Source organism: Alosa sapidissima, chromosome 11 (assembly GCF_018492685.1).
Source record: "Alosa sapidissima isolate fAloSap1 chromosome 11, fAloSap1.pri, whole genome shotgun sequence".
Classification (NCBI taxonomy): Eukaryota; Metazoa; Chordata; class Actinopteri; order Clupeiformes; family Clupeidae; genus Alosa; species Alosa sapidissima.
The window spans coordinates 12,371,847-12,386,179 of record NC_055967.1 but is presented as its reverse complement, the minus strand read 5'-3'; the positions used below and the strand labels follow the sequence as shown (position 1 = coordinate 12,386,179).

The following is a 14,333-nucleotide window of genomic DNA, read 5'->3' as shown; positions in this document are numbered from 1 at the left end:
CTGAACTTGAATCAAACATTCTTTAGAACACAGCTGATCAACCGTCTGCTTTCACTTTTGAATGAAGTTCCAAGCACAAACTCCGTTGCCATTGACAGCGGTCATTCTCGTTTTCAGAGGTCATTTCCCTAGAAATAATGACCGCTAGAACTTTCGGAAATCCCATTCAAGTCAATGGAGCATTCTACTTGCATTGTGAAGAGCCGTAACTAAACTCCGATGGGGATGGCACTCTAGAATCTGCACTCCCATAAAAATTCTTCAACAGGATTTATTGTTGTGTTTTCAGATGTATAGTGGATTTGCTTAATGCACAGCTCTACAAAACATACAAAACATTGCAATATAATATGCAAACCACAACAGGAACGTTACAAAAATGTTTTATGTCAGGCAAATTGCTGTTTAATATGTTTAATTGTTTGTAGGGTCTTCTTGGAGCTGCTGATCAAATGTACACTGAACAATACCACCACTAGAGGCCCCTGTATTTCATGTTAACAACATTGATTAAAAACACCCCTCATTCTTTTTTTATTAAAAGAGCCTGTGATAGGCTACTTGTGAAAGTTCATTATAATTTTGCATATACTGTATCTCTCTGTGTTTATTTGTGTTTTATTTTCATATCTCATGATCTCTATATAAGGGTCAAAGATAGACATCAATAATTACTTTCATAGCATACTATAGGGGCTGCAGTCTGTGGAAGTGAAGTGGCAGGACAGCAAACGGCCAGAAGAGACACGATAACAGGAAACAGCGCACTGGAGATCCCTCGTCCAGCCCAATATGGTCCATGATGGCTTCTCAGAGAGAAAGGGTGAGACACAGATTTCATAGCATTTGTCATACTTATTAACCATGACCCTGTCACCATAACAGAACCTGGTTTGCTACGCACAGTATGTAGCATAATAGACACTTTCCCCAACATTTTGACATTTTGACATGTCTTTTGGCACATCTATGCCCCATATACAATACAACAAATCCTAAAAAAATATGTTACTTGTTAACTGTCTTTTATCAAATTAAATGTTGACTTCACAGTATACACTTGTGAAATATTCTAGTGATGAGGCTGGCCAGCCGTGCCATAACAGTGGAGAACAAGGACAGCATGTGTGTAAACAATTTCAGGGTGTAATGAACTAATATGGCAGATGATTCCAGCAGTTTTGACCATCAATGCAAGGGTGGCACAAAGAAGTGTCAGCCTAAAATTGTTTTTCTGCATTGTGACACATCTCTCCGGGAGGCTCTCCAAAAAGGGAGAAAGGGGAGCACAGCACACCCTCTTGCATCTAACCACAAAAACAAACCATTTGAGAAATGCCATCTTGTTTTATATGTAATTATATCGTATGACAGTAATATATCCATAGTCTTGTAATAATTCATATTCCTAATAATTCATATTCTACAATAAACCACATTCTCTCTTGTGCCCTTGTGAGCTTCATAGGAGCGGATATTGCTTTCCTTGACATCTAACACTAGAAACAGATTGGCAGGAAAGCACATTGAGATTGATAGACTTTTATGTATGGAAAATGTAAACAGCATGTTGATGACAAATTCACACACAAGTATTCTCCAGGATTGTTCTTTGGTGCCGTTTGTGAGGTAGACTACACCTGAAAGATCAACTCAGTCTTGGGGATGTGGAAAGCCGTCTGGACTGAGCACTGCTGGCCTGCGTAACACTGACAGGTGAACTGGTCAGCGAAGGCTGTGAGTTCACTGAGCGATGGTACGCCAGCGCTCTGGTATCTCCCATCCCTTTTCTCGATGCGGAAGCTCTGGGGGTCGAGATGTAGGTAGTCATCCGAGTCGTAGTTCTTTCGCACACATCGGCCTTTGCCCTCACAGAGCATGTGGCTGCACAGCCTGGTGGCGCCAGTGACGTTGGCTATGTACGGGTTCAGCGTGCCGCTCAGGTATACAGACAGGGCCTCACACGCCGCCTGTAGGGAGCAGAGTTGAGACATTCAAGAGGAGATTCAAAAGCATTAGGGTGGGTTTTGTGTGAATTCATTACAGTGAGTTCAGGCTTTAGACCTTGCTGGCGAAGTCAACACTGGAGCCCCACAGCACTGCTCCTGATGCTCCCAGGGCTGCACTCTCCCCAATACTCCTCATCAGGTCCATCTGGAACACACCATATTTGCTTACCACAAATACATCAACAACAGAACAGAGTCACTGTCTCATTTCTCATCTATCGTACGCATAAGAGCATGTCACATGTGCTGAATTTATCCCATGTCTCCAGTCCTCACCTCACTGAGGTAGAGGTTGTTCTGGTCCCCGAAGACAGGCCGAGAGTAGACGTAGACGGGTGCTGTGTGTGGACGCTTGGGCAGAGCTGACACCCGCATGGCCTCCTGCACCTGGTTACGGACAAACTGAGCGGCCTTGTGGTCTCCGCTGAGGGCTGACCACAGGTAGGCCGAGGGGAAGAGGGCTGTGCTGGTGTTCCACAGCCACAGAAGCTCATCATTCAGCTGCTTTGTTGTGTCAGAGCATCTCCCTGTGTAGCCTGCTTCTGATGCGTTATAGTTGTAGCAATCTGGAAACAGATAAAACCCCCATCTGTATAATGGTCGCTCCTTGACGCCAAGGCTTAGAGTTTCTTCCATGTAACTCCTGGCTGCCTTCTGGAACTGTTGTTTTGCCTCTATAACAACTTGATCTGAGGAAAGCGAGGGGTTCAAGTTGACGGTATAATTAAAGGAGAGCTTGCGGTAGAATTCCTTTACGTCTAGATTTCTGTCAAAAAGAGGTAACCACTCCTCCCAGTCAATCACCGCCAGGCCAGATGACAGCTCAGGAATGTGTTTTGTGATGTCTGCTTGTGCCTTCACTAAGTGAGCTGTGAGGTTTCCCTTTGGAGGAAAGCCTCCGTTATGCTCCTGTGAGCTCCTCAGGTCTGTGTACGGGTAGAGCCCCATGCGGTTCTTGTAAAACAGAGTCAGGAACTGATTAGGCACAGCAGCTGGTGTCGTGTCTGCCTGCATTGCTGACATGTCTAAAGGGGTGGCAGACTGTTTGCATTTGTGAGTGGGCGCATTCCATATCACCACAAAAGGTTTGTCTGGGACCAGAGGTGCCGCTGAAGTGAAAGCAGCCCTCAGGTTCACCAGGACACACAACAGCTGCAGCCGCCACATGCTTATGCTCAGATGGGAGGTGGCTACAGTACGTCCTCTCCTCCTATGTGAGATATGACAGAAAGACTCTCAAGTATGCTACAGGGGAACAGAACATAATAGCTTGTGCAGTGTTATATGAGTTCTACGCAAAAATGGCCACACATACAACATAATGCAACATTGTTATTCATGCTTTGTAGTTTCATTGTTATGGACTTAGAATATGCACAGAACAGACTACATTGAACATTGAAAGGAGTTTCAAATGACATGCTATATCTAATATATTTTTAAATCTTCAATGCTATACATGCAGCATTTGTCTTTGCTGGTTTCAGTAGTGTAATCTTACCTCAGCCACGCTAACTTGAAGGCACTACAGTGGAAGATGTGAACACACTGGCCAGACAAACTCCCCTTTGGACTAGCATGTGTTTGAACATGGTCATTGACCTGGACTAGTTCAATTTTGAAAAAAGTGAGAGTTTGAGGGGAGACTGCCAGTTCAAAGAAAAGAAAAGATTAACAACCCTGACTTTCAAGCACTAGTCCCCTGTTAATGGACTGTGTAAAGTGTTAGCAAAAAATTCACTTAACATTACTTTATCTATTGCATTGGTGCATACTTTTTGTATTAAAGGTACACTATTTGGCGACTGTAGAGCTCCCTCTAGTCGCGATGTATTTATATGTTACTCTGCTATTGTAAATAGCAAACTTCTTGCAACTTATCCCCCTTGTACACAATGCACATTCTTTTGTTGTGGAGGTCAAGGATTAACAATATCTCCAAAGAGCTGTATCTAGACAAGGTAATGTTTCACGATTCTCGCGAGATTTGGCGGGCCGCCGTTCTTGGAAGTTGCATGGCTGTACATAGTATGAACAATTCACCTATTACAAGTTCGTTTACCATCAAACCATGCATAGTGTATCTTTAACTGAAGTATTTGTTGATGTCATTTTCCTGTCACATCTAGTCATTGCTGATAAATGATTGAAATGTTTTCAATTACGTACAACCTTTCTTTTAAAGTGCATCCATTTAAAATGGTTGTTTGTGACTCCTGTATGTGTATTTATATGAAAGAAATCCAAGATGATGCAAAACAACGATTACCATTTATTTGCAGTGCATCAACATTCAAGCAACATTTATCACACATTGCATTGTCGTCATAGTGTATTTGGTATTGAATACTGAAAACATCTATGCATAAACAGGTTTGTATAAATTGTACAAAATAATCATTAATGTTGAGATGAATGAATGAAGCAAGTGTTGCCTTGCCCAATTAAAGATACTCTATGAACTCCATGTATGAATTGGACCTCGGTTTCCACTGGCTGTATTGAGAATGCAGCAAGGCAGTACCAGGTTTTATTCATTGGCATTATGTATGTGCATAATTTGGCTGTAATAACAATAACAGTATGTTCATATTTGGACTCGTCTATAAATGAAAAATACTATGATGATTATTTGTTTGATTCTAGACATAAAAAACAAATGTTTGATAATGCAACAAGTAACATTTATGAAGCTTATTGGTGAAAAAAGGGTGTGATATTTGATGGTCTGGTTACATTCAATGTCTTTCTTTAACAAATAGTTAGAGAAGTACTGTACAATCAAGTGTGATGGTATTTTAAGACGTCAAAGGCTTCCTGAAATAAAGCTATTGTGATTATATATTCAGTACACGACACTAATCTTCATTCTACATGTATTGTTGATGTGCTTTATGTTACACTCAACTCACCCTCCGTCTCTAAAAGCAAGCTTTGTAATGGCAATGGCCATCAGGACTTTCTATGAATAAATGACGGAATCACACCAACCCAGAAATGGTCTTGTCCAGACGGCTCCAGGCTTAAAGTATTTAACCATTAAATACTACAGCCAAGACCATCCTCCACATTGGCCTATCTGTCCCTCTTGTACCTAAATATGAGTTTAGATGGCCATCACAGTGAGCAGGACATTCAAGAACACCACAAAGGCAAACTCTGTGCTACCATGGAAAAGATGTCCAGACGTGTACCAGAGTCCCTCTTAAAAAATGCCTCGGTCAAGTCCTTCCAGTTCTCCGCCCAGTTCCCCCAAGAAAAGAATCTGAAGTCACTTTAATCAATGATACTGAAGTGCATAGTTGCATGACAGGAATTGTCTCCTCAGAAGCAAGATGCATGAGCACACCTTTACTTCTGCAGCTCTGATAGCATCTGTGGGACATGCTGCATCTGAGGTATGTGTGGGTGCAAACACATGATACAGCTGTCTGTCAAATTGTGGCATTGCATAAACTCATTCATCTTAATTTGGTACGCAACATATACGTCATTTTGCCTACAGATACACTCACAATTATGCGCTAACATACCCTGAAGTTACTCGATACAAAAATAAGTCATCTCATGTGCCATCTGCAGAGAGTGGGAATATCCATTCCTAAAGGACAGCTCATCCTAATCAGTTCAGCTCGTCCTACCAATGTTGTAAAATACAAACACAAGAACCTGAAGCTCACACACACCAGTGAAGCACAAGGAGGAGAATAATGAGCCCAGCGGTGTGTGAGGTCTGTGGGGCAGCACTCTCTGTCCTCTCGTCCATCTGCTCCTCCTCCTTCGTCTCCTCCTCTGTTTTCTCTTCTTCTTCCTTCCCTTCTTCTTCCTCTTTCTCTTTCTCTCCCTCTGTCTCCTTTTCACCGCCTTCCTCCACCACCACCTCCTCCTCCTCCTCCTCCTCCTTCTCCCTCTCTTTGTCTTTGTCTCTGTCCAGGCTGTCACAGCGCTCTCCTCCGTAGCCTTGGTAGCAGTGGCACTGGAACCTCTGGCTGAGCGTCTGGTAGTCCTGCGCGGAGTGCTGGCCGGTGACGCTGAAGGAGCCGTTCCTCAGGGACGTGATGCGGTAGCTGGGCTTGCTCAGGTGCAGGTAGTGCAGGGCTCTGGGGTCCTTCCGCACACAGCGGCCGTTGGACTGGCACAGGTACTCGCTGCACACCTCGGCCGCCCGTGTCACATTGGTGATGTACTGACCCAGTCGGTAGTTCATGAAGGCCCTCACCTTAGAGCAGTTGACCTGAGGGAGATTGAGAGACACAAACACAGGTCATCAAACAGTACACAAGAATGTAAGGGGCAGGAACAGCATCGTTTGGTAAGTATAATATGTATGGGACGGGACATACTCTTGATGAGGTGAGGTTAAGATCTCCCCAGATCACAAAACCTGCAGCACCGAGGGCTGCACTTTCCCCAATGGTGTGAATTAAGTCTTTCTGTAAACACACAAACAGTTCATATTTTATTTTCAACAATATAAATACGTAAATATGGATATCTGGAAAAGAGAATCTGAATATGGTGGAAAATATTGCAGGACTATTGCAGAATATTGCAAGACTGAGTTGTAATTATCAGGAAGAAGGAGCACAATCTAATTTATTATTTAGTTCAATGCAATTTCCTCCCATTATTTGATTTATTGAATAACACAAGAAGCAGCATTTCTCCCATGACTTTACTCCTACACTCTGAGGTGTTCCCAAGCAGGCTTACTTGGGTGAGGAAGGCCATAGCCTCGTCCCTGTAGCCCAGCCGTGTGTACACGTAGGTGGGGAGCTCGTAGGGCAGCGAGGTGAGCGCCCCCAGACGCAACGACTCCATCACCCGGTTCTGGGAGAAGTGCATGTTGCGCGTGCTGTCGGCCATGGCCTTGCGGATGGCCAGGGAGGGGAAGAGGGCCGTGCTGCTGCTCCAGAGCCACTCCAGCTCGTCATTACGCAGGCTCTCCAGCAGGGGGCAGTTGCCGCTGTAGTCATTCTCGTGCACGTTGTAGTTGTGGCAGTCGGGGTACAGGTAGTAGCCCCAGAGGCCGTTGGGCCGGGTCTGGGTGCCCAGCTGTAAGGTCTTCTTCATGAAGGCCCTGGCGCTCTTCTCAAACAGGCGTCGCGCCAGCTCCTCCACCTGCTCCTCCGTCACGTTGATGTAGGCCTGCGTCACCAGCTCGCGCGAGCGCTGCCGGTAAATGTCCTTCTTGTGCCAGTTGCGGCTCCACTGCGGGCGCCAGTACTCCCAGTCGATGACGGCCAGGCCCTGGAAATCCTCCGCAGGAATGAAGTGGCAGATGTCCTGGTGAGCTTTGCGCAGGTGGGCCTCCAGGCTACAGTTTTGCGGCAGGCCCCCATTGACGGGTGTTCCCTCCTCGTTGTAGAAGGGGTAATGGCCCAGCCGATTGGCATAGAAAATGGTGACATTCTGTCCTCTGTGCACAGATCGTGGGCTGCCCGATATCTGGAAGAGCTCCAGGTTGATGCTCATGTTGTACTTGAGCGTGCACATATCCAGTGGGGCGTTCCAGGCCGCCACAAAGGGTTTGCGGTCCACCAGGGGCAGTTTGGCCGGCTTCTGACCAAGCGCAGCCTGGAGAAGAAAGAGGAGGAGGAAGAGGAGGCAGCAGTTGATGGCCACAGCATGGTGAGGTGAGGCCCCACAGGGAACGCCAGGCATTCTGCTCCCAGTGTCAGGACAGGAACCCGCCAATCATCCTACAGCAGACAAGTCTGTTAACACAAACGCATTGATTCAGAAACAGCGTGCCGTTTAATTCAATACATTCCAGTATAGAGCACACAAAGAGACTTGCCAGTAATGCATCAGTCTGTTGATCCTATTTATAGTGCTAGTGTTAGTGGGGTTAAAAAAGGAAGCAAAGGCTTGAACTTCCCACACTTTCACACACAAGTAAAATAAACAACATCAAAGCTGTGGCTGGAAAACAGTTAGAGGGAGGTGTCTGGAGCTTCACACTTGCATGAAACCTCAGACAACAGACAACAACAGCAGGTCAGCTGTACGTGAACCAAGAATTTGGCCCCACTTCATGGTGCCTATAAGTTAAGGGGGTCACTTTGTGGTTGAAGGTTTACACCCAGACCAATGGCCTGTCTTTACCACCAGCGCTCCGTCCAGATCCAGCCACTCCGTCACCAGTGTGTCGCCCACAGAGCCATAATCATAAAGTGCCTTTGCCAAGTACTGTACGTGTCTCAGAGCTGAGGGCCTTCAGGCCATGTTTCTTCACATTTACACACATGTGTAACTGATGAATTCACCACCAAGTTCATAGCCCAGTACATAATAACTGTAATAACTGAAAACCATTTACCAACTCACAATCATTTATTCAGGTTTTAACCAGCCTAACCATTGAATCAGACATGTTATAAACAAGAAGCCTTTGAATCTTTGAATTGTAATAAACAATGTCTGGTCAGATTCTTTGTCATAATCCAGTCATTATTATTTTAGATCTTAAATATACTGTATACAGATACAGATTTGTTATCAATTATGAAGGAATGTATAATACTTCATAAAGAAATGTTTTTAGAGTGGAGCACATGGAATTGTTTAAGTAAGAATCCTGCTCTTCAGAGTTGTGCTATTGACCTTTCTGCTTATGTAATCGGGTTGATTGACAGTTGAGCTCTCAGGGTCCTTTAATGTGGCTGACTGACTGCCGGTGCTGGGGAGAGCTTGAAACCATAGAGGAGAGAGGCAGCTTCCTGACCGGGCCTGGCAGCCCCTAGACTCCCCTGACTCTCACGGACCAACTTATGGAATCAATCAGCCGTCACCATGGCGATAATAACAACGCAGGCCGGCATTATTAACAGCAGTCATCTGGTAAATCAGAGGTTGAGCAAGTGAGGCTTGATGGGGAATGCTGTGGATGGAGGGAGATGGCGGCATTCCGCTGCATTAGTTGACGGAAAGTTCTTTATGCTTTTATTTTTTACCCTCCTGGTTGGCATCAGGCCCGTGCCAAGAGGGGGGAATGAAACCACTTCCTCTGTAATCAGAGAAATGCTTTCAAGCAATCTGCAGAGGTTCGGCTGCAGGAGACCTTTTCAGTCTGTCTATGAAATTCCTGTCAACTTTGGCATATCATGTATGCCCAAGCACGTCTATAGTCTCAATGTTCTAGTGAGATGGAAGTGATAGTTTTATTCATCAAACACATTCTTGCTTTGATCTGGAAAATGGCATTACACTATTCAAAGGGAACTCTAGATGGGAAACCACTAAATGTTGGTGTGATATTTCAAAAACTCACTGTATTTTAACAAACAAGTTCAGAGGTTTTTTTTTAGAATAAGTTACAATAACTCTAATAATAGTGCAGTAATACTTTTCATCATTCACATATTCACACTCATCCAGGTGTGAAATACTTCTAGAACCACTGTGTATTATAGAGAGATTATTGAAAGTTAAGTTAGTGAAGTTTCACTTCTTGTGCTCTGAGATCTGGTGTTTGAATCATTGAACACACATGACCCATGTTTTCCAGAATCCTTACCATTACAATCATCAGAGACAGTCATGCATATAAACCTAGCGTGCACCCTTCTGGAAAGACAGTTTATGTCAGAATCACTTTCAAGAAGATTTATTTATTTCTAAGCACTCCAAAGCCACAACCAACTCTGGAAACAATTAAGATAAGCGTTTGTTTGTAAGAGTGGTTTTTATGGAAAACTTAAATGATACATTTGCCAAGAGACAAAGTGTCTATGGTGAGTTGACTGCTGTCTTTAACCCTGTTGTATACATTAAACTGTCATCTAACCTTATGCCAGTTTACTCAAACGTTGAGTGTGCATTCAATAATTACTTACTGTTAACATTTACAAATGTCCCCAGAAGTTATTGATGGCACATTAGCTGTTTTTTAAGTGATCTACAGTGTTGTTGTGGTCATGATGAGATTGAGATGGGGCTTGCCAGGGTAGGATTCCCCCTGTAGTTGACTCTCTACACCCAGTGTGAACCGCTACCATGACCGCGTGCCAGCCCATGTCAAACATACGCTGCCTGACAGGGGGCAGGCCAGCTCATCCAATTATCTGGAACCTGCTAATCTCATCGGTTACTTTCCCCATCTTTATTTAGAAAATGGTGCTGCTGATGTAAACTATGTAAACAAACATAGCTCACTGTCATTTCCATAAACAGCATTCCAAAGAAGTTGTCTTGCATAAACATAACTATTTGTTTTGATGTTCATTTAGAGCTCTCTCAGTTTTACAAATAAAGGAAAAACCCTTTTCACATGTAACATTAATAAATAGTTTTGAAATAATATTGTTCTAGATCATTCTCTGTACAACTCTGCCCCTTCCCTGTATTTGTAGCACATAACATGCTCCAGTGGAATGGACCTCTTTACAGCCTACACAGCAACAGCCTTTGGGGACACGCCCCTTCCCTTAATCCACAGTGGTGTTGCATTTCACCATCACTGAGCTATCTTTGTCACTCCACTCTCTCTGTGTATTTTAAAAATGCTCATGTTATCTAAGGCTTGTTTCAAACTCACAACAAACATGGTGACAGCAACAGACATGTGTGTAGAGTCCCCCCCCCCCCTCCTCCCTCCTGCTGTGCACTGACTGGAGACCTGAGCTGCTGAGCTGCTGAGTGTGTGTGTGTGGGGGAGACTCACCTGTTGATCCCAAGCTGTCTTGTGTTTCTCCTGCTCATCTCCATGGAGTCCGAGCGTCAGCAGGCTCTCTCCCCTCTCTGTCTGCCTGACTGTCTGCCCACCACTCTTTTATAGAGAGGGAGAGTGAGAGAGAAAGGCGGAATGAGAAGACAAGAAACAAGAGAGTTTCCTCTGGAGGAGGAGCCAGGGCAGCACCACAACACTGTGATTAGAGTGGAGTAAGGAGAGAGGGAGGGAGGGAGAGAGAGAGGGAGAGAGAGAGGGAGGGAGGGGCGGAGAGGCGGATGATGAGGACGCCAGCTCAGCCTCAAACCCCACTGACTGAGCGTGTGTAGATCCCTCACGGGGACGCCACACTGAATGGTGGTGTCCAGGCTCATCCTTCTCAGTCAGCATTAATAGGATCAGGCAGCTGAGTGAAGTGAACAGTGCTGACCTGGCTCAGGGTTCACTGGAGTGTTCTGAGGAGCGTGGCTGGACCAGACATTAGGATGGGTTAATCTCACCAGCCATTGTCCCATCAACAAAGACTTGGGTATCAGTCAGACTTTCCTATCTGTCTTCAATTGCATGTTGTTTAATGCTGCAGTACATCACTGTTCTTAAATGGCAATCAGTATGGGCTGGCCGTTAACATTCCTGTGGGGAGACCCACTCAATTATCACATGAACTCAGCAGACTTTGAGCTCACTGTACACATTTTTCTGAGCAGCCTCTCAAAGAGACATTTTGGTGACTGTGTGAAGGAACCCCATACCATGGGCGTTTTAACAAGATCTCACAACAGCTCTCACAACATTACCCGTGAGTCAAGCCCTTTTGACTTTCTTCGGGTTTAATAGTCATTAAAAACATACTCAGCAGAATGCTAGAAGACAGTAGACATGACCTTGTTTTGTCTTGGATGAAATAAGAAGTCCTGCTTTATGCATTCTTTTGCTAAAGCATGTTTGTTTATATAGGAAAATGACAGCTGTAACAAGGAGCTGCTGACAGCCAAAAGAAGACTACAGATCAGTGCTTTCAGACTGTCTGTGTAATGACAGGGTTTAGGGTTGTGCTGGAGGGCCACAACTGGATCGGTTCTGTGTTTTCTATGTGGACGACTGCAAAACTGAGTTTAGAGAAAAGAGCAGTCTCAACATAGGAAGTTGTTTTGGTAACACACTACTAACAAACAGCTAAAACTATGAAACAAATCTATTGTTTATCTCCATTCTCTGGAGAGATGGTTTGAACAAAGGCAAAGTGTGAAATATTGTTCAAAATGAATAACTGCCCCCACCCAGAGACACACATACACAGAGAGAGAAAGAGAGAAAGAAAGAGCAAGAGACACACAAACTGACAGAGAGAGAGAGAGAGAGGGAGAGAGAGAGAAAGAGCAAGAGAGACATAAAACTGACAGAGAGAGAGAGAGAGAGAGGGAGGGAGAGAGAGAGAGATCACTGCACAGCTCATGCCCTACCCAGTGTGTCGTGTGGAGACATATTCTTCCAGAGGGGTGGGTGGGCGTGCGGGTGGAAGGGGATGGGGGCGGTGGGTCCTTTTTTCTGCTCCAACCACATTCCCACAGCAGAGGGAGTGGGATAGTTATGTTGGCCCAGGAGCCTGGATTACAGCAAGATCTTGGGTCCAGATTTGCCCGGCCTCTCCCTTCTCCTGCGGATAAAAGGCACCGCTGTTTCTCCTGACACCGGGGGCCCCTCCAGGTCCAGACCCTTCTGCAGACTCAGTGGAAAATGTCCTCACTAATGATGCAAAGCAGACAGTCCCGAGCCCTTCACACACAGCTGAACTGCTGTTGTTCTCCCGCATATAAATACATTGGCCTTAGCCTTCCTCTTCTGCCCAGACAAACAGCCCGTGGAGCCTAATGCCATTAGTTCATTCTGTCAGACAACAAATCTGATGGACTTCCTGTTTGGTCCTTCAAATTGTTATCATCATGGTGACTCCCACAGATACTACTAACAAGTCTAGCCAGAGATGATGTAATGCCTAAGCATGCAATTATCACACAATGTGTTTATTGTCTGTTCTATTTTAAATTCAAATATCTTCAAATACTTTTTTTTAAAAAAGCCCTATATCAACTAAGGCAGAGGATATGTCAGACGTCTGCCCATGTTCCTTTTTTTGTCAGTCCTTTTACACATCTGAATGTTGTAAGTCTGATTTTGTACGGTTCAGGAAAGCAGGAAGGGATGTTTGAGTGAAAAAACTCCTGACAGGAAGGAAACCACATTGGCCTCTAACCTCTCTAGAAGACGCTCTCACCACAACATTCAACTCCTTGTAGTTCTGCAGGGAAGGACACAGAAAGATGGATAAAGATCGAGATGGTAAGTAACATACTAGAAAAGGAATTTAGCACCAAAGAGTCAGTTTTTGTAGTTGAGAGTCTAAAAGGAGACTGAAACTGGGAGTAATGAGATGAGTTCGGACGAGCCAGGCTCTAATCCAAGCTCTGCAGATATTTTACATTAGCACTGGAAGACCCTGAGAGGGTTGGTGAAGCAAAGCCAAAGCCGCCAGCCCTCAAACCTCAGAACATTGAGGTGATCCAAGTCTGCTCTAGGGGTTTTCAACTGTGGTGCAGTCATCTACCAAAACTGTGTCTCCTTATTTCTTCACCCGCTGAATATGAGAAAGGAATGATCATTGCAAAACATTAACAGTGAACTGTTGTTTAAGGGTTTTCATTATACCGTGTGGTCACACTCATCAGATGCAATGTGAAACATAATAAATTGAATGTTTGGGAAGTTTTGCAAAACCAGGAAATTTAATGATTCTTTTCAATCCACCGGTACTACCGTAGGGGTTATGTAATAACACACACACACATCTCAATAGGAAAGTCGAGAGAGAAAGACAGAGAGAGAGAGAAAGAGACAGAGAGAGAGCAAGAGAGAGAATAGAGTATCTGACACAAATTCCTACCATGGACATTGCAATTTTGGATCACACATGTAGTTCTCATAACAGTAAAATTCGGAGTTCATCATGTGCTGTTGGTTACAGGCTGTTGGGAGGGTGGCCATCTACATCTTGTTCTTTTTTTCCCAAAACCACATTTCCTGATTGAAACTGGGAGGTCTGCTTTGCTCTCACCACGACCTAGGAGAAGTGGTTTTCATGTTGTGCTAATATTCCCTTCAGGTTGGCGCACGATGACCTCTCTGTTTTCAGAAGCCTTTGTACCTTGGAGCAAGGGCTTCAACTTTACTGTATGGCTCTGCAGCAATTTTCCTCATTTCCTGGTTTGAGCAATTCTGGAAAATGATCTAAACATCTGCAACTAAAAACAATGTTCCGTCCAACCCTCATGGAATTTCCCCCCTTTTCTGTTATTTCACGCTTTGAAGTACGCATATCAAAGTATGGCAAGGAAGTGTAACTTGTTTTTGGATTCAATCTTTCAAATTGTAAATACATCGTGAACCCATCTAGAGTTCCACAAAATGTTACTGAAGCACAAGCACCTCAACACAACCCAGATGTGTTGGTAGGATGCACTTGAATAGTCACAAGTGGTGTCCCTGGAAAACCAAAGGTGAACTGGAGACAGAGGGTGACTTCCACAAACTCTACTTGCGTCACTGGCTGTCTGTGTGTGTGTCTCTGTGTGTGTATGTGTGTGTGTGTGTGTGTG

General features: G+C 44.5%; 2 protein-coding genes across 3 annotated transcripts; both read right to left on the bottom strand.

Annotated features, from left to right (window-relative positions):
• Positions 1-1,526: 1,526 nt before the first annotated feature.
• Positions 1,527-3,568, bottom strand: LOC121724194 (hyaluronidase-5-like). Its single transcript, XM_042110586.1, has 4 exons — positions 3,511-3,568; positions 2,286-3,219; positions 2,065-2,154; positions 1,527-1,970 (listed from the first exon to the last, which is right to left on the bottom strand). The coding sequence occupies exons 2-4, from the start codon at positions 3,174-3,176 to the stop codon at positions 1,635-1,637; spliced, it is 1,317 nt and encodes a 438-aa protein (XP_041966520.1). The 5' UTR covers positions 3,177-3,219; positions 3,511-3,568; the 3' UTR covers positions 1,527-1,634.
• Positions 3,569-4,268: 700 nt separating this feature from the next.
• Positions 4,269-10,766, bottom strand: LOC121723502 (hyaluronidase-4). Of its 2 annotated transcripts, none has more exons than XM_042109226.1 (4): positions 10,675-10,766; positions 6,723-7,726; positions 6,353-6,442; positions 4,269-6,243 (listed from the first exon to the last, which is right to left on the bottom strand). In XM_042109226.1, the coding sequence occupies exons 2-4, from the start codon at positions 7,671-7,673 to the stop codon at positions 5,686-5,688; spliced, it is 1,599 nt and encodes a 532-aa protein (XP_041965160.1). In that variant the 5' UTR covers positions 7,674-7,726; positions 10,675-10,766; the 3' UTR covers positions 4,269-5,685. The 2 variants fall into 2 exon arrangements, with proteins under 2 accessions (XP_041965160.1, XP_041965161.1); XM_042109227.1 differs by having other exon boundaries at positions 6,723-7,711; positions 10,675-10,756.
• Positions 10,767-14,333: the final 3,567 nt, after the last annotated feature.

What these genes read in the sequence shown, in the direction of transcription:
- LOC121724194 (XM_042110586.1), bottom strand. Translation starts at nt 3,176, where the DNA reads ATGTGGCGGCTGCAGCTGTTGTGTGTCCTGGTGAACCTGAGGGCTGCT. An exon ending in ACAACCTCTACCTCAGTGAG is followed by an intron (nt 2,155 to 2,285) that starts GTGAGGACTGGA and finishes GGTGTGTTCCAG; the next exon opens with ATGGACCTGATGAGGAGTAT. An exon ending in GTGTTGACTTCGCCAGCAAG is followed by an intron (nt 1,971 to 2,064) that starts GTCTAAAGCCTG and finishes TGCTCCCTACAG; the next exon opens with GCGGCGTGTGAGGCCCTGTC.
- LOC121723502 (XM_042109226.1), bottom strand. Translation starts at nt 7,673, where the DNA reads ATGCCTGGCGTTCCCTGTGGGGCCTCACCTCACCATGCTGTGGCCATC. An exon ending in CTATGGCCTTCCTCACCCAA is followed by an intron (nt 6,443 to 6,722) that starts GTAAGCCTGCTT and finishes GTGTGTTTACAG; the next exon opens with AAAGACTTAATTCACACCAT. An exon ending in TTAACCTCACCTCATCAAGA is followed by an intron (nt 6,244 to 6,352) that starts GTATGTCCCGTC and finishes AATCTCCCTCAG; the next exon opens with GTCAACTGCTCTAAGGTGAG.